The sequence below is a fragment of the Ctenocephalides felis genome, unplaced genomic scaffold (genome assembly GCF_003426905.1).
Source record: "Ctenocephalides felis isolate EL2017-DRISC unplaced genomic scaffold, ASM342690v1 CF-g0.4_SCAFFOLD_01886, whole genome shotgun sequence".
Taxonomy (NCBI): domain Eukaryota; kingdom Metazoa; phylum Arthropoda; class Insecta; order Siphonaptera; family Pulicidae; genus Ctenocephalides; species Ctenocephalides felis.
In genome coordinates this window covers 7,821,531-7,841,239 of record NW_020538040.1, presented here as the reverse complement: position 1 = coordinate 7,841,239, position 19,709 = coordinate 7,821,531, and the positions used below count along the sequence as shown (strand labels likewise).

The 19,709-nt window shown below is 33.5% G+C and overlaps 3 protein-coding genes across 3 annotated transcripts in view; 2 read left to right on the top strand and 1 right to left on the bottom strand.

The window, feature by feature from the left end:
• LOC113378642 (phosphatidylinositol-binding clathrin assembly protein-like) overlaps positions 1 to 941 on the top strand; it is a 29,669-nt gene extending 28,728 nt beyond the window's left edge. Inside the window, exon 22 of the mRNA XM_026619200.1 lies at positions 147 to 941. The gene's annotated coding sequence lies outside the window, so the exon portion shown is untranslated. The remainder of the gene's footprint in view (positions 1 to 146) is intronic.
• A 4,339-nt stretch (positions 942 to 5,280) lies between these two features.
• On the bottom strand, positions 5,281 to 6,723 carry LOC113378639. The gene is made up of 5 exons (XM_026619196.1): positions 6,712 to 6,723; positions 6,407 to 6,562; positions 6,224 to 6,318; positions 5,987 to 6,156; positions 5,281 to 5,891 (listed from the first exon to the last, which is right to left on the bottom strand). The coding sequence occupies exons 1-5, from the start codon at positions 6,721 to 6,723 to the stop codon at positions 5,281 to 5,283; spliced, it is 1,044 nt and encodes a 347-aa protein (XP_026474981.1).
• Positions 6,724 to 6,916: 193 nt separating this feature from the next.
• Positions 6,917 to 10,256, top strand: LOC113378637 (EF-hand domain-containing family member B-like). Its single transcript, XM_026619195.1, has 6 exons — positions 6,917 to 7,217; positions 7,285 to 7,584; positions 7,841 to 8,047; positions 8,336 to 8,712; positions 8,784 to 9,373; positions 10,097 to 10,256. Exons 1-6 carry the CDS (start codon positions 6,917 to 6,919, stop codon positions 10,254 to 10,256), a joined length of 1,935 nt encoding a protein of 644 aa, XP_026474980.1.
• Positions 10,257 to 19,709: the final 9,453 nt, after the last annotated feature.

Below are 19,709 nucleotides of genomic sequence, written 5' to 3'. Positions count from 1 at the left end.
AAATCTGTTCAGTTGTTTTAGAGCCTTAGCATACCTAACATAATTTCGAGCTCCATTTGTATATATAAGATAAAGATATATAGATATATTTATAACATTTTTATATTTGTGACCTCTTTGACTATAAAATATTTTTTCCTTTTCAGCCCGAATCCAATCCAATCCAAATTGACTTGGTTTCCTAAACCGTGGAACCTCCAAAACACGGTAACAAATATAAATAAATAAAAAAATATTATTCTTATTAATAATATAGGCAAGAAACTTGATGTTGAATATTTTCGCATGATTTATGAAGATGTCTTTGATCTGATCAATGATAATGTATTTACTACTTCATCTACTAGTGTACGTACTATAATTATTATTATTATCGAAAGAATATAATAATGAGACTTTGAGAAAAGATGTGCAATTTGTTATTTAATTGTTTAATTAATTGATAATTGATTCATCATCGTCTATACATATTTTTGTATAAAACTCTATTTGTTATTTGTAAGTACAAGGTTTTTTTTCCTTAGCTGGAAACTTTTGATGCAGATGGATAATTGAAGATGGAACTCGAATTAATAGTTTTTTAGTCTTTAGTATTAGTGGTGTTGAGACTACTTGAGTATTAATTGAACCAAGTGCTGTTTGTTAAATTTATCTGAACTTTACAGAAATCACTAGTATATCTTGTGTATATAAGTGATATTGAATATATATATAATTTTTTTTCTCATTTTTCCTCTGCATCAATTGCTTTTCCAATATGATTATCGAAGTGTTTTCCAACATTTCAATGGATATTAGCCGTGTGATAACAGAGTTTAATGTTGAGCATTTTTTCAATTTTTTTCCAAAAAAGATTGCTTAGTTTTTTTTGGAAAAGCAAATATGATTTTTCCTCATTATGTAAGCGTAATGTAAAATTTTTGAGTCCTGTTGAATGTTTGAGAGCGAGTTTAAGGTAAATATTATCATTATTATTGTATATGTACACTGATACATAATTTACCGTTTACATATTTATTATGTTAGGTTTTTTTATATGTATAAATCTAAAAATGTGTATACTTTAAAATTTGTAATATTGTATGTAATTATTATTATTAAACATTATTATTATTATTATTACTATTTTTGTTTGGTTTTCTTATTTAAGTGCTTCATTTATTTCGAAATTTTATATTTTTGGAATACTTCAGTTTTTGTTGGCACCTGAAAGCAAGGGTTTTTATTGTGTAGACAAATGTACAACTGTTGTATTTATTAGCCCGGTCAATTCACGCTTGCAAAGTAACTATAATTCATAATGGGCTGTAATTTGGCAAAATTGTTTAAAATACAATTATAAAAGAAATTTTAAAAGTCCTGATCGAGCTTATGCGAGCTAAAATAATGGCACAAGGTCAAAAGTCAAAAAGAAAAGGAGAAGAAAACAGAAGAAAATGAAGAAGAAGAAGTAGATCAAGAAAAACGATACGAAAAAGATGTAAAAACATTTGAAAATTATGACTCACATGAAAACAATTTAGTTGCTTTTATATAATGACCTTTGACCTGGTGCTATTTTTTTTTTAGCTTGCATTGGATCGATGAGGACTTTTGAGATTACTTTTATAATTGTATTTTAAACTATTTTGCCAAGTTGCAGGCCATTATGAGTTATAGTAACCTTCACCCTGATTTTAGGTATAAATTGACCGGCATATTATATAACAGTCACTATTAGTGATGTACCAATTCGAATCAAGCGTGTTATATCCTTCTTTGAATCAGACTTTACTCGATTCGAATCGAATTTGTCTTGCGGTATTGAATATGATGCCTTCGATTAGCAATTTATAATTTCTTTCCTTAAGTTCTTTTTTTTTTATCATTCTATTACCTTTAATTTGATATCGTTTATCAAAACAAAGATGTATTATATCTATATGTATATTATATAATATAAAATAATATTAATGTCAATAAGATTAATTGAATTCTTCAATTGTACAAAATCAATCATACTTGATGCTACATTTGTCAGCTTTGCTTCTTGAAATGTAGGTAGATTTCGTAAAAGGAAAATTGATGCTTTTTGATTGATTTAACAAGTTAATTGTGATTTAGGGTTAAATTTATATTTGAATATAAATAATATGATTTTTGTAGTGACATTCCTTAGGCGTGAACTCGAGATTGAATTGTAGTCGTAGTAAAAAAAAAATCACGAATTTTTTTAGAATAACTGATGACAAAAATGAAAAGGGTTTTGTTTGTTAACCCTTTCCACTCGCTAATTCCGAGATTCATATGAATTTTGCCGTCTGAGCGGCGGCATCCGAGTGGGAACGGTTAAATTACAATTTTAATGAATACAAAGAAAAATATTTTTGTTTTTAATTTTTTTTGCAACCTCTAGAACAAAAGATTTGTATGATTAAGACAACTGTGCTCAAATGCTTCATTTGTATTAAAAAAAATTTAAAAGTTAAATATATTACATCATTAAAAAAAGAATCTGCATGCTCAAAACATTATTTGAAAATAATAAATTTTATTATTGTAAAAAATTATTTGATCATTTTTGTGAGTTATATATAGTTATTATATATTAATCTTAATTGAAGTTTAGAAAGGCTTTGGAGTCGACTCTCTGATAAAATACATATGTTATGGCAACGCTATGTTACGGGTCTATCTTCGTATGAATTGGTATTGAAAACTATCAGAAAGCTGTGTATTTGCACTATATGAAAACTAACTTCACGTATGTGTTATCAATGGTACATCAAAAAGATGCACTTTTGCACATCATTGAAACGTGGTTTGTGGGATTTGTAGGTTAGGTTTTGTGTATAAAACGCCTGATCGAACAGCAAAGACATATCCTATTGACAGTTGTTTACTACTAATTCATACAAAGATAGACCCGTAACAAAGCATTACTTGACATTTCTATTTTATCCACGAATTGGACAACCAATAATTAAAGATTGATATAATTATAATTACATTTAACTTGAAAATAATAAAATATTAATTATTATAAAATTATTAGTAATTTAGAAACACTGTGTTTTTTCTACACGACTACAATTTTCATCTCGATTTTGTCTATTACCATTTTTAAAATTTTTCAATTTTTTTTTTTATTTTTCATTTTTATTTTCCATCATCAACAATTCTAAAAACAAATCCGCATATTCAAATAGACCATTTTTCATTGTCAATATTAAAATAAATAATGTTGGAACATGTAAGACAATATGTTATAGAAAATTTGAAATTAAAATTCCAAAAAAATATTTAGGATAACAAGCGGCAATGTCGATTATTTTAGTTTAGTCGAAAACATAGATTTATATTTGTATTTTAGTCTTTTTTACGTTGGAAGTAGATTGTGCTAGAAAGTTACTTGAATTTAAATATATATTTGTGTTTTAAGGGGCTTGTATTTGCTAATGATAATAAATATACTACATTTTTTTTTGTTAAACGAGTAAACATATTATTAATTAAATTACAACTTTTCATAGTTTTTTAATTCGAATACAAATATTATAGTGATTATTTTTTATTTGTAGAATTTACTCGTTTTTGTAAATAATAATCACTTTATTTGTATTAGGTAAATCGTAATGTTAAATTTAATTAAAAATCGAAGGAGAAATGCCGAAATAAATTCATCACAATGTACAGAGAGAGCATATACATATTACACAAACTAATAATAATTTTTATCTATTTCTGCTCGCTAATTGCAGATTTAACCCTTTCCACTCGGATGCCGCCATTTCGTCGACAAAATACATATTAATCTCGGAATTCGCGAGTGGAAAGGGATAATACGTATTTTGCCGCCGGAGCGCCGGCATCCGAGTGGAAGGGGTTAATTCTGCAATTAACAAGTGGAAAGGGATAAAAACTATTTTATTATATTATATTAATCTCGGAATTCGCGAGTGGAAAGGGTTAATATGTATTTTGACGCCGGAGCGCTGGCATCCGAGTGGAAAGGGTTAATTCTGTAATAAGCGAGTGACTCGGATGCCGCCGCTTCATCGACACAATACATATTAATCTCGGAATTCGCGAGTGGAAAGGGTTAATACGTATTTTGACGGCGGAGCGGCGGCATCCGAGTGCAAAGTTTTTGCGTACACTCTGAACTCTGAAGACGAGTATTTTTAATACTGGTATTGCAAAATATCGATTTAATTACAAAAAATTACGGTATATCCATAAAATTTGCTTTATTTAATGGTTTAATTATTAAATAATAAATGTATTATTGTTCTAATATTTTTATTTAATAATAATGTTACAATTTTGATGCCAAATTAGCATTTTTTTTATAACAATTATTATAGGATTCAAAATTTTGAGTCGTCTATCTTCATTTTTAACCTTTTCCACTAGCGAATTGCAAGATTTATATGTATTTTGCCGCCTGAGCGACGGCATCCGAGTGGAAAGGGTAAATTTAATACTATATTAGAATTATATACTTGTTCAGTTGAAATTAACCGTATAACTATTCATTATATATTTTACGTCAGAATTCGAAAACTCCTGATGTATTCTAAGTAATTTTTCAAAATAAGTTTTTTTCAAATTAATTTTCTCTATCTTTTATTATTGCAACTGCAAGCCTCTTATTTCATTTATCAATTAAAATTTTACAAACGAATGGCCGTACTATCATTAATTAATTAAAGCTAATTTTAAACGATTATCATAATTATGATGAAAGTAAGTACATAGTTATGAATTATAAATGTGTAAAATAAGGTATGTTGTCGTCAAAAATATAAATATAAATATATATTATATATATAAATGATTATTGATAAATAAATAAATATATACATATTATATATAATAGTAACCCCCCCTCAAAATGCATAGTTTATATTATTACTCACAATTGTGTAAAACATATGATGTGTAAATTAAAAAATATAGCTTATTATCATCGGATGTACCGAATTTTGGTTTTTTATTTAATTAAAAATTATAAAATATTATAGGCCTGCGGAAATTGATTGGGATATAAAATTTCATTTTATTAGATGCAAGCTCGTATTTATACTAATTAATTGCATTAAACAGTTTTTAGTGGAAGAAATTCTATTTTCGAAATAAACACTTGAAAATTTTGTCTCAATAGCCAAATCTCAATTTTTATTGATGCAACTTGCCTTAAGGCCAAATGCCACTTACACCTATTTAATTTTTACAAACATCTATTTTCTAAACCTAAAAATTTTTATGGAAATCTAATTTTTCTAAATCATCAGACTATTAATTAATTTTTTCAGCTTCACCATTGTATAAAGTTCCATATGCCGCTCCCGTACTATTATTCCTTTGACCAATTTGTTCATTTTGATTTGGAACATTCTTCCTACCATCATCCAAAATCTGCCGATTCAAAAAAACGTTCTCCTGATTGGCTCCAGCGTTAAATCTTTGACCATCCACGTTTTTACCCCTTATATTTTCATCCGGTCTACGAACTCCCAAATCATTGTTCTTACTCTGCTCCAATCTTCTGTTCTCCTCAAATCTTCTCTTATCTTCTTCAGCTCTTCTATTGGCTTCCAAAGCTTCAAACCTCTTAGCTTCTTCATTCCTCTTTAGTTCCTCCAAGTCCACGCCTCCAGAAGCAGGATGACGTTTACCACCTTGGTTTCTTCTATTATCGTCGAATCTGGAGTTGAAGTTTCTGTTGTCCTGATAATTATTTTGTCTGTTTACAGGAAATTGCTGCTGCTGTTGTCTTCTATCATCGGTAATCTGGACGTTTTTGTCGTGTGCGCTATTTGGACTCCTGGTGTCGAAATTGGATCCATTCTGATTGACGAGATTGGGTTCGAGTTGATGTTGGGGATCTGCAAGATTATCGCGGGGTCCTGGATAAAAATAAATTGGACTTGTAGAAATAAATGCGGCAGTGTATGATTTCAATTGCTGTACTACTAATTGTTCTACATTTACTGTTAATTACCTTGGTTTCCGCCAGAATGAGCAACCTGCAAATCATATCCAGTAGCATCCAATTGTCCTGGATGATTTCCATCATCAACAAGGAATAAATCACCAGACGGTATAATTTCTAAGAAAACTGGAGCAGGAGTGATGTAGAAATCAGAAGCAGAATGGCAATCAAAATCGTACCTATTTGGAAAAACATGATTCCGCAATCAAAATCTAAGAATTATATGGATTTTAAGTTCCTACTCACCACCAGTCGCACACCAGATGCCTTTGGTTAAAAATACTGCCTTTTGGACACAGAAAGGATGTCTTGTGTGCGGCTGTACCACACACATGAAAAACCTGAAAAAATATGAAAATCATAAACAAAATGCTATATGTTACTTAAAAAGAATTAAAATTGAGGTAAATTTTTCATCCATGATAGTACCTGACAATTAGCTTCCTGGTCGGCATAGTAACCGGGTTCTCGTCCTTGGCAACTAAAAGCAGTTTTTGGAATAAAATCGTGCACTGGGTAGTCTTTAACAGGTTGTCCAGGAATAGTTTTTAGCTGCTGCTCCTGCTCGGCATCTAAATCCGTTTGCTATAAAATCATGAAAAAATATTTCTCGAAGTTAAAATTGAGGTCATCATCAGAAAATCTCATTTGCTGAAGTTAATCCCATGTAAATCCTGAAGGATATTTTGCTTTTCGCGATAATAATACAATTTGTTAATTTTATGTTTTTCGACATGTGACGTCATTCTGAATCGAATGAGACCAAATTGTATGTGTGTGTGTTTATGTGCATTAAATTAATTAAAAATTATCAGTTTTCATATGACAAACGCAGTCCAGATTTTCTAAATCTAGTTCTCTATCAAGTGACGTGTGCAAATTGCGCGGTCAATTTTTTATTTATTTTTTTAACTTTTTACATTTTTTTATCTTTCCAAAATGTATCCCCATCAAGACCGTTCCCCTCTAATTTGTCCTGCAGGTGTTAAACACGTAAGAGAGTGGTCAGTTCCTGATTGTCTTCAAGAATACTCCCTACAAGAAAAATTAGACGTTGTCATCAAAGGTTTTAAGAAAGAACCACCTCCTGTGGTCAAAACCAAATTGAATCCAATAAGATATGCAGGAATTTATACGGAAATCAAGAATGTACTCACACCAGAACCGCCGTCTGGTTTTAAAATGCTATTGGAAGACTTGGGGGAAACGACTTACCACAGTTATTGGAACAAACCTTTAGGTAAATAAAATATATCCTGTTATATGTCAATCAGCATTATCCTGATTTTATTTATTTCTTTTCCCAGGTAAGGGTCGTGATCCTCGTCCACTGTTGCCACCAGGAGTCACCAATGAGTCCAGGTACTTTGGTAAACCACCTGTTAAAGGTGAAGCGCTTTATCCAATAATTTTACCGGAAAAAAATCAGTGTCAAGTTTTGAAAGAAAGCCGAATAGGTAAGGATTTGTACAGGAAGACCCATGCTAAATATGATCCTAGTGAAAGGATTAATAGAGAGTATTGTAAACCGTTTAACCCTAATGCGACTTTTGGAGTGGCTAAGGATAATTTGAAGAATGGAGTTGAGAAATGTTTGAGATGGAGAGGTAATAAAAATTAGCACTTTAGATAATATTTTTAAGTTTCCAGAGTAGTTCATGTTTTTGCTAGAAAATCCGATTTGATAATTTTATGTTTTCTTGACGTTACAAGTCATTCTAAAACGATTTGAGATATGTGTGTATATTTGGGCCGATTTTTGACCTTTCTTCAACGCATCGGAAAGTTTCTGCAACTTGCCTTAAGTTCTCTTTCACCTAGTTTATTAGTTTATTTTTCTAATTCAGTATGTCTTTTCTTCAGGTTTGGATTACTACGCAGGCATAATGCAGACGACCCAGAACCTCGATTTGTTAGGCGACTGCGAACCTCCGAAGGACGAAGCGAAACACTTGGAGACCATCAAGCGAATAAGGGCGCTCGGATTCGATGAAGGGTTACCAGTGGTGAGCGAAGTTAGTGCCATCTTGGGAGATCGGATTGATCGATTCGAAGACCACGTTGGATCGGGTAATAATTGATTTTGATTTGGAAGTAACATCCTTGATGTACATAGGTAAATCTTTTTACTTACGGAAGGTCATATGATAGTTCTTTAAATTTTGAAATAAAATAGCGAAATTAATTTTCTACTTCACGCATAAAAAGAATTAAGTTCATGTCGATCATAATGACCCTTTAATTTTGCTTGGGACGCAACGCTTTATATGAGTCTAGTCCTCCACAGTTGCTCTAGACTCATTTAATTTTGGACGCTAATAATTTTAGATTATCACGAATAAGTTTTTTTTTCTCCAGGTGCTGCTCCAAATTCCAACTACCTCAAAGTCCCGAGCTGTTTCACCTATGGAATTCCTCGTACCGAAACCCAGAGTGTGGCGAGTCTTCTCCGAGACAAACCCATCAGTCCAAAATTAGTGCGCATGCAGGAATGCATAGCTCATGTCAATTCCGTTCGCAAACTTTTGAGAAGAAGAAACGAACAACTACCTTATGAGGACATTAGGGATCAGTTGTTGTTTATGGACAAGGAAAAGTGCGGCTGGTTACCATTTTATACCGTCGTCAAGTTTTTGAAAAAGTACAATGTGTTCTTTGACCACAAGTGCATTGTTGATATATTTAAACATCTAGGTGATATTTTGCCTTTGTGTCCTGAAGCAGCCGCTGAAAAGGTAATCACTTCTAATGTGCATCATATAACTTGCTTGCTACTTTAAATTTCAACTGTTTTTGCTTTTGTTAGGCAAAAGATCCAGAAGAAATTGCCAACAAACTGCGTAAAGAAAAACTACAAAAATACTCGTGCCAAGAAAATCCCGACGATTTCAGCGACATGATGATAGACTACTCAAAACTTGTAGACATGATAGACTGCAAAAAGCACTTAACCGAACTGGGTAACATTGATGACACATCCAGAGACGACGTCCACTACAAAACAACATACACTGCTTTCACCTTAGACCACCAAAGGGACGTCCATAAAGATCTTCTACCAGCTGGTAATCCATCTATAAGAGTGGACAAAGCAGATCCTGTGAGACCTGCTAAAGGATGTGTGGCTGATATCGATAATTTAGGAGACGAATCATCAGCTGCTTCAGTTGTTTTTCCGAGTATCATGAGTTTGTATGGTGTCAATCACAGAGATTTCTTTTTACCGAGAGAAGGCAAGGTGATAAAAGGGATCTTTGAAAGGACTGGTGTTGAGTTTCCTGATAATACGTTTGATGTTATTTTTGAGGAGAGTTGTAAGGCTGATTGTTTTCCTGGAAAACCGAATATGTGCTGTATTGAGACGTTTAGGAATCATTTGCATAAGTTGGCACACGAGTATTATAATGCGACAACATGAATTAGTGGGAACGGTTTGGGGTTGTTTTGAATAAAGAAACATTGATATTATTTCGTATTCTCATTATATCACTTTTTTCAACTTTTTGAATGGACTTAATGACTATCACTTCATGAAAAATTGTGCTTAATGTCTTTACTTTTTATATTTATTCTGTACTGTATATTCTTGTTATTGAATTGCACTCTATATTAAAAAGATATGAATTATTTTGTAAAACGTTATAAACAACTATTTAACTTTCCGTAGGTTATTGTAATCTTACCTTAGAAAAAATGGATGTGTGTATGTGTATGCGCGTGCGGATACAAATTTTCGACCACGATTTCGGGCGACGGATCAACCGATTCCAATGATTTAAAAATCATTCGATTTCTATTGATATGGAAACATGATGATTAGTTTTTAGCCAATGCAGGTCTAGCCGTTCCCAAGATACTGAGAACAATGTGCTAAAAATGGTAATACAGTTTTTGAGAGAACGAAGCGTCCGATTTGAATGATTCAAAAGGCGTTTTACTTGTATTGACGAAATAAAGTACTGATTGAAAAATTTTAGGAAAGGCAGGTCTATCGGTTTTGGTTATCCAATATTTTTTTAAAAACTATTTGGCGGTCAAAAATGATTATTAGATATATGCTATTAAGAATGAGAGTTGATTAGACCCTTTTGAAATAGCTTATTGAATTTGATTCAATAGCTACTCCGAGGATTTTGTAAAATTGAGTATTAAGGAAACAATTGATGTTATCTGCTTGGAAGGCGGCCCAGTCGGAAGGCTGCTTGAAGTCCGGAATTCTCAGATCGATCTAGGAATTGTATGCCTAGGAAGAAATTTACTACAGAAGCAGAATAATTGAACACTGGCTGCGATTATTAAAAGTATTCTTTCACAGGAATAACAGATAACACTCGGAAAATTCAACAAACTTATACGGAAAAACAAGTGAGCAACGTTTATGAATAAACAAGCGAGTCTGTAAACCCTAATGATTAGCGTTTATATACAAATCTTCTTCTTTCGGGATTGTCAGAGACTAAGTATTGTTCGACTCTGACAAATGCAGCTTCTGGCGCGAACATATTATGCACATCATATTATCAGATATTTTAATAATAAAAACATATTTTGTTTAAATTTCTATGAGTTCCGCACCAATGTTTATCCGTTATTTTTTAAAAATTTTTAAATTTTCAAAAATCTATTTTTTTTTCTAGGTTTAAAAAAAGTTGAATTTTATTTAAAAATTTTAATATCAGGTACGAAAAATTTTAGCAATTTGCCTTAAAGCACGACGCAATGCACCACTAGTTCCAATTTTGGTCTCAAACGATTCTGAATGGCTTGAAACGTGGAGAAAACATAAAATAAGCTAATCGGATTCTCTTCGGAAAGTTCAAAAGATAGTAACAAAACATGCAAATAATAATGAGAAGAGAATTGATCGGTTTAAATATATTTTAATGTTTTTAATGTAAATATATCACAACTTAATGTAATCTTAATCTTAATTTTAATTTTAATCTTTATATAACACGTTTTTAGGCTGAAGCAATAATATATCATAAAATCGAATAAAAAAAACCATACGTCATCTATTAATATTCACATTTGTTCCGAAATACGAGTTAATTCGTATTCGTATTCTAGCTCGCCTCGTAAAGTACAGCTGGCGTGCGAATTTATTTGATAGGCTTTATCTATAAATTTATGGTCACGAATCCGGCCTACCATCAGCCAGTCCGATCCAGACCTGAGTACACCGGAGGGACTATTTACTGTTATGGGCGAGATCAGGAAGTTATTCGCGGATCCCGAGGTAAGACAAATTTTCAGTGAGCTTTATAAACTGACAAAGACATTGAACACAAATATGACTTACAATGACAAATACACAACCATACTTAACTTTTTAACGGCATGCCCATAAAGCATGCACGCGACATACACATAATGTACTTCAACTCCAACGGACTCAAAAACAACGTAAACGAACTGAAACAGACTATAACAAAATATGACTTGGACATTGTACTAATTAACGAGACACACCTGAAACCTACGGACAGACTTTACATCAACAACTACAAAGTATACAGGAACGACAGACCGACAAACTCACGCGGATGGGGAGGCACTGCAATATTGATCAAGTCAAATATCAGACACGAGCAAGTGCCAAACCTGACAGCGGGCGGTTCTGAAATAACAACTATTAATGTATACAAAAGGGGTCAAAAAGTGACTATAATATCGATTTACATCCCGGCAAGCGGACTGCAACTGACGGACCTACAAAACCTACTTGACTCAAACACACACGTCATAATGGCAGGAGACTTCAACGCGCAACATACATCTTGGAACTGCAACTACAACAACGCGAATGGAATTCGACTCTACGAATATCTGACGGAACACAACACCACGGACGCACAACTACACTATCCTGACACACCGACCAGATACGCCACCGTACAGACACACCATCACAGCACAATCGATCTGGCTTTGACAAAAAACATTCACATAACATCCGAACCCATAACTAGAACACTATTCAACTCTGACCATAACCCTGTTTTTATGACTAGTCTGACAGACTCGACGTCGACAATACTCCAGCACGCAACATTTTGGATTATTCCAGAGCCAACTGGCCGCTTTTTAGAGAAATTATTACAGACAATATACGACACACGATACCCATAGAGACCAATACAGACATAGAGGAGGCTGTGACACATCTGACACGGACGATCACGGACACCATCCAACACACAATACCGCTGCGACACGCAAATACATCCACATTTGACACGCTTCCTCAACAAATATTAGTAAAAATTAAATTAAAGAACAATATAAAGAAACTGTGGCAACGTACTGGTGACAGACTACTAAAGGAACACGTAAACAGACTGACAAAAATTATTCATAATGAGATACGTGAGCACCGGAATGACACTTGGACTAAAAAACTAGAAACCATCAACACTGACCCGCACAAAGTTTGGCAAACAGCCAAAAGACTGACGAGGAAAACAACACCTATCCCGCCACTCAAACTACCTGACAACAACTACGCCACGACACCAGCAGACAAAGCAGAAATTTTAGCAACACACTTTGAAAACATACACAGACAAAACGCCGACATGTCCAACGCAGACTTAAGACGAGACGTACGCAATTCTATTCAAAATTTTACTGAACAATTTAACGACAAAGACCTACGAATAGACCCTGCCACAGTTTCAGAAATAAAGTTGACAATCAGAAAAATACCGAACAGGAAAGCACCCGGACCGGACGGACTACAAAATATAATACTGAAACAACTACCAACGAACGCATACATACTAATCACACGACTGGTTAACCGTATAATGGCCAAAGGCCACTTTCCTGCTTCATGGAAAACATCGACCATATTTCCTATCCTGAAGCCGAGGAAACAGCCAGACTCTCCGCAAAATTACAGACCAATCAGCCTCCTCAATACAATGAGCAAAGTAACTGAAAAGGTACTGCTCAAACGCATCAACAGACACATCAGACGAAACAAGATTATACCAGACACACAGTACGGCTTTAAGGAACAGCACTCTACGTTACATCCACTGACACAACTAATAGAAAACACTGTACTCAACTTCAATAGACGAAACCATACCGGATTGGTGTTGCTCGATTTCGAGAAGGCTTTTGACACCATCTGGATGGACGGACTGATACACAAATTCATAACCCTTAACTTTCCACCATACATCACAAAACTACTCCATTCTTACCTCGCAGACCGTAATTTCACAGTTCAAGTAGACAACACACCCTCGACGATTAAACAAGTGACGGCGGGAGTACCGCAGGGCTCGATCCTGGGACCGTCCTTGTTTAACGTCTACATCCACGACATGCCCACTGACGCCGACACAACACTGTTGACATTTGCTGACGACACTGCCATTTACAGATCATCACGTTCACCTACGCTACTGACTACAAAAATAGAGAGACATATAGACGCCCTGACTGATTACACGGAAAAATGGCAAATTAAAATCAATCCTTCTAAAACAGAAGCAATTTTCTTTACAAAAAGCCGTTGGTCCATTACACTTACTGACTTGACGAAACTAAAGGTAATGGGCCATGAAGCTGAGTGGTCCAAGGAAGTCAAATACCTTGGCGTAACCTTGGACTATAGACTCAGCTTCACAAAACATACGAATACAAAAATTGGACAGGCTTACGGGATGATGAATCTACTGAGACCTCTTTTGAACCACAACAGCCCGCTAAGCGTGAAGAACAAGCGGACACTTTACTTGACACTGATAAGTCCATTACTGACATACGCCGCTCCGGCATGGAACGCGACAACCAAGACCAACAGACGGAGACTACAAATAGCACAGAACAAAGCACTGCGACTGGTACTAGACAAATCAAGGAACCCACTGACGAGACACTACTACCCAACGAAATATTTACATGAACAGACGGACATACCGACTATACTAGAATACATAAAGAAGCTCACTGAAAATTTTTACCGAAAGTGTAGGGATCACGATAATAGTACCATCCGCGCGTTAGGCCAGTACACATCAGAAATGATCTGGTACGGGAATTATGCCATGCCTAACTACCTGATCGAGCCCGCAGTGAATACATAAGTCATAAAACAATGAATGAAGGATTTTTTTTTAGGAGATAAAACTTTTCTCCTTTTTTTGTCCTTAATGCGTAATAATGAACAAACTATTGTACAAATACAAATATCTAGACAATGTTGCAAAACCATAAACTTTTGGGTAAAATACCTCCAGGGTAGACAAACCCACATATAATTCACTGTATTTTACACTGTATTTATTGAATAAATTTTTATTTCTGTTCTGTCTGTATAAATTTATGGAAGCTTTGGCACTAATAAGTGAGGTTTTTTCAAATTATAAGTGTCACTGCTTTCAAGCACCAACAATATTAATTGCAAGAAGAAGTAGAAGATGGCTCGTCTTTTTGTCATTTGGTCGCAAAAATATAAATATACGAACCAAAGACAAACGACGATTTAGTGATAGGGCTACCAATAGATAGTTCTTTTCTATGCGCCATTTATTACATGTGTGAAAAATATTAGCTTAGGGACCGATTCTGCCGCATAACAAAAAAATGTTATGGCAAGACCATGTTATGAACTTACCATACTAAATAATGTGAAAAACCATGCGGTTTCTGTGCAGTCTAATAAAATACGCCTAATCGCACCGCAAATAGACATTTTTATAATTTTCACTACCAAGAACAAGCATAAGAGAGCGTTGCCATGACAACGCTATTTTATAAGCTCTGTTACGGCAGAATTGTCCCATAAAGATGTCCATATCTTTTGGTCGATTTTTAACTTCCCGTAGGGTAGTTATAGTAATGGGCCGAAAATCCAAAATGAAATTTTTTGCATTTATTTATTTATTTATTTATTTATTCATAAGCAAGCCGTAATCAATAATAATAGATATTATTTCAGGCTCTTGTCATTTCTGGACGTTTTAAAGGTTTCTGAACATTTTGGCATACCTCAGAAAAAATGGATGTGTGTGTGTGCGTGTGTGTATGTATGTATGGATACAAATTTCCAGTCACGTTTTCGGGCGTACGGATCAACCGATTTGAATGGTTTAAAAAACATTCGATTCCTATTGATAGGGAGATGTGCTGATTAGTTTTTGGCAAAGGCAGGTCCAACCGTTACAGAGATATGGAGCAAAGAGTGTAGAAAATAGAAATAGAGTTTTTGAGAGAACGGATCATCCGATTTGTATGATCCAAAAAACATTCAGTTCGTAATGACGGGGAAAAGTGGTTATTAGTTTTTGGCAAAGGTAGGCCCAGCAGTTTCGGAGATACACAGCTAAATGTTAAAAAATGGTAGTTTTTGAGAGAACTAAACGTCCGATTTAAATGATTCAAAAAATTTCTGCTTATTTCAACAAAATAATTGCTTTTGGAAAAAAAAATGTTTCTAATTTTTTTTTTCAAAAAATATTTTTATAATTCTGGATTAAAAATTCAAAAAAATGCTCAGGCTAAGCACAGTCTAAGCGCCACTCTGGTACAAATGCTTACCCAAGTGCGTTTAGACTGTTTATGTATGGAGCAGTTTTCCAATTTTGTGAAAATAAAAAGAAAACTATTGAAAAATGTGAAAATGCCGCCAAGCTAAGCACAGAATAAGTGAAAATGTCGCAAAGAATTATTTGCAAAAGCGTTTAGACTGTAACTATACGGGAGCACTTTTTCAATTTTGTGTAAAGTTTTGGCAACTATTTTTTTTTTTTAAATTGAATTCGAAATGAAATGACGAGTGTTAATAATTCTGGAGATAAATTGATTTATGATTTACATTTGATTTGCTCACAATCAGATATAACAAGATAGCAAAAATAATTAAGGTTACATTATTTGTAATAATTTATTTCAAAATGTCGAATATTTCATTACGGTACGGTACGTTCCAGCAATTTGCCTTAAGGCACGATGCCATACACCACTAGTTTTTTTTAAAATATGCCAAAGGGTTCAGAAATCTCTGAAACGTGAAGATATATAAGAAACATACATTTCTTTAGAAATTTATTTCACATCCATACGTTTCGGCTATAATCCTAGCCTTCGTTCAGTGAAAAAATTTCATTTTAATTTTACATGTACAATTAATTGTGCATATATTGTACATCGGCGAATGTTGTGATTATTGAGCCCCTGCTTCGGACAAGAGGGGCTTCCAAAAATTCTGTCTCTTTTAAAGAGACAATAATAACGCATCCAAAATGAAATGGAGTTGGAAAGAATCCACTTCCTCCGCGAAGAAGGGATATATATATATAGGTAAAATTGAAGTTAAAATCTCAAACATATTGTCCGGAATAAATACCCGGCAGGCAGTACTGTACAGCGCGAGTCAGCGCACGCACGAAATGTTTTCGTGTTCTGAAAATGTACTTTGAGTGTTGTACGCGTAAACGGTAATCAGTAGTTGAACGAAGCGGCACAGAACGCTTGTCTCGAGCGCGCGACGAAATTCGAAACTTTTAATAATTATACTTTTTATTTGTTATTATTATAATTTAACCGCTTATCGTAGGCCTATAATATTTTAGTACACGATTACAGACTATGAAGTTTATCATTATATAAAGTTTTATCAAAATAGGATAATCTTATCATAACTACATCACCTAGAATACTGTTATCATAACATAAATTCCTTGCTTGTACATATGTAAAATACGCCTGATCGCACGGTAAATAAATAGACATTTTCATAATTTTTACTACCAAGAACAAGCATAAGAGAGCGTAGCCATGACAAAGCTATTTTATGAACTCTGTTATGGCAGAATTGTCCCATTATATACAGTTCCAAATGAAAGTGTTGAATAAAACGACTTTGAATTTGATATTTCATTATTTAGCAATAAATAGAAAATTTGGGACATTTTCTTGGGTTTTGTCAAATTCACAAATTTTATATGAACAGTTTTTGTGTAAAACGCCTCATTGCACAGCAAATACATGACATTTTGGCAGTTTTTATTATGATTCAGTAGCATGAGGTATGGAAGCGTTACATGGCCTTGCCATAACATTGGTTTGTTGTGCGGCAGAATCGGTCCCTTAATGTACAATGTATAATTTACTTCTTACATATTTACATATGATTTCAATTTTAATATTTTGGTATGATTTCAATTGGAAACTGATATCACTACTACTCGATACCAAACTGTACGAGAACCTTACAGGTTTCTTAGGCCAAAGTCTTTATCACAAGGCCATGAAGAAGTTTTATTTATTTTTTTATGCTTTACTTACTGTATAAAAAGACTTCTTTGTCCCTCTGACCCTATTAGGTTTTTGACCAGATTTTAAAGTCCTCTGTTCTTCCTGCTCTTGCAAATGTTGAATCACGTTCTGTTTGTTATTATAATCATCTTGAATGATTTGTTCATTATGTTTATTGATATTATTGTTGTTGTTATTATTAATAATATTGTTGTTGTTGTTGTCTATATAGTGTTCTTCTATGTAATCTTCGTTGCCATAGTTTATCTGCAACATTGAAAAGAAATTAATATTAAGTAAATGTCTAAAAGTATTAATAAATGGAGTTTTGGAAATTGGCAAAAAAAACTGTATATGATTTTTAGGGTAAGTTATGGTTATCGCAAAATAATCGAGAATAAAAATTTTTGCATATCTTTACATTTCAAAGGTTTCTGAATGTTTTTGGAATACGTTTTTGAATATCTTGTGTATGTGTGCGGAAACAATTTTTTGTCGACGATTTCGAGAACACGGATCAACCGATTTTAATTAATAAACTACTTGAGTACCTCAGAGCTAATTGCAGGAACGTCCTGTACCGAAAACTCTCTCAATTATTGTATTATAATTTATTTTAAAGAAATATTGGTATGCAAACTGCTGCATCTAAAATTACTTTAAAACTAGAGGTGCATGGCCCATGCAAAATTTCATCAAAATTATTTGTTCAGAAATTGAAATAATTAATAACCCATACACCTCGTACATTCTTGCAAAATGCGCTTTAGATTTAAAAATTGAGTCTAAAGTTTGAATGTTGAGGTAGATTATATTCCAATTATTTGGAATAAAACTCCAACATGGAAAAAATCGAGCCAAATCATCTTTGATTTCGATTTAGTCTAGAATCAATGTTGAAAACGAAATATTATAAAATAATTTAATATATGTATAATATTAAATATCTTACCTCTTGACTTTCAGCAATATTTATCGATATGAATAAAATACAAAACACCTTTACGACCAAACCAAACATTGCAAACAAATTCGTAATTACCATCAATATTTTGGAAACCGAGGTACAAAAGCGTGAGCAGCCATCGAAATAATTATTATTTATTAATGATTTATTTGTTTAAATAAATTTGATTTATTAATAAATTAAACTATTATTGTTTTTATTAAATTAGATTATTGTTGTATTTACATTCGCGAAAACTTGATCACTAGTCACACACCGGGTGGTTCCTTAAGCTTTTATATGAAGAAGCAAAATCACGGAAAAGATATAAATCGTTTATCGTGTCTTCATCCGAAGCTTGGTTCATGATTTTTATATACATATATAATAACATTAATAAATGGTTTTCTGCCTGAAGGCAGGTGCATGGTGTGAGAGCCACCACAAACAAATGATTCCCTTACCCTTCGTCGTCCAACATTTCCATTACCACTATTCCCCCCCCCCTTTTCACACATTGTTTCAATGTATTTTCCTCTCCAAACTTGTGCTTTCATGCTTCCTGATCATGCGCTTCGGCTTTCAGTTCCCTGTATTTTCTCTACTCGCGTAAGTCGTCAATCGTCTGCATTCTTCTTCTTCCCATTCCTTTCAGTCCTTCTATTTTACCTTCGACGATGTCGTTTAGAAGGCACTACATTTGCAGAACGGGTCCGATCCAGTTTCCTTTTCTTTTTAGGATTGTGCTCAGTAGTGTCCTTTGTTCGCCCACTCTTCTCAGGACTTCTTCATTTGTCCAATTTTTCTTCTCGATTCGCCTCCAGCCCCACATTTCAAAACTCTTTCATATAATTTTTTATAATACGCAATTGTATAATATATACAACTCTAAGTTTTCACTCTCTTACCTCAAATCCTTATTTCCTACCAGTCATTTTAGCAGCCTCATCATTTTTCATACTGCTCGATAACTGATCAATTATCTATCGTCATTTTGTAAACGTTTTTTTATTGAATTTTCATCAAGTTTTTGGATTTTGGAGAAGCCTAAATTTATCCGCTGAAACAGTTGAAATTCGCTGAAACAGTAAATGTCTAAGGTATTGGAGACGGAATGGTTACTACTGATAAACCTAGATGCATCTAAATAATTTGTAGAAGTTATACTGGAAATGAAAATGTGAAAAATTGGTAATATACACAAGTTGAATTTAGATTAGATGACAAAATTCAATTTAAGACTTCAAATCGAGATATTCAAATCAATAATATTTACAATTGGATGGACTATGATAACTAAAGTATGTTACCAAATGTTAGACTTCCATTTATTAATTTAAAAAAAAAAAAACTGCATTAGTGGTAGCATGCTCTTTCTTTGGTTGTTGGAACATACCCACATACCCACATACCTATCATTTTTCATTTCCAAACCAAATTTGTCTTTAAGGTCAATATTGCTTCTATTCCAGGTTCTGAAGAATTCTGACTAGAATCTCTTTCATAGCAGGA

Coding starts and splice junctions, on each gene's coding strand:
- LOC113378639 (XM_026619196.1), bottom strand. Junction 6,319..6,406: donor ACCAGGAAGCTAATTGTCAG/GTACTATCATGG, acceptor ATATTTTTTCAG/GTTTTTCATGTGTGTGGTAC. Junction 6,157..6,223: donor CATCTGGTGTGCGACTGGTG/GTGAGTAGGAAC, acceptor TTTTCCAAATAG/GTACGATTTTGATTGCCATT.
- LOC113378637 (XM_026619195.1), top strand. CDS start 6,917: ATGTATCCCCATCAAGACCGTTCCCCTCTAATTTGTCCTGCAGGTGTT. Junction 8,048..8,335: donor CGAAGACCACGTTGGATCGG/GTAATAATTGAT, acceptor TTTTTTCTCCAG/GTGCTGCTCCAAATTCCAAC. Junction 9,374..10,096: donor TTGCATAAGTTGGCACACGA/GTATTATAATGC, acceptor TTGATTCAATAG/CTACTCCGAGGATTTTGTAA.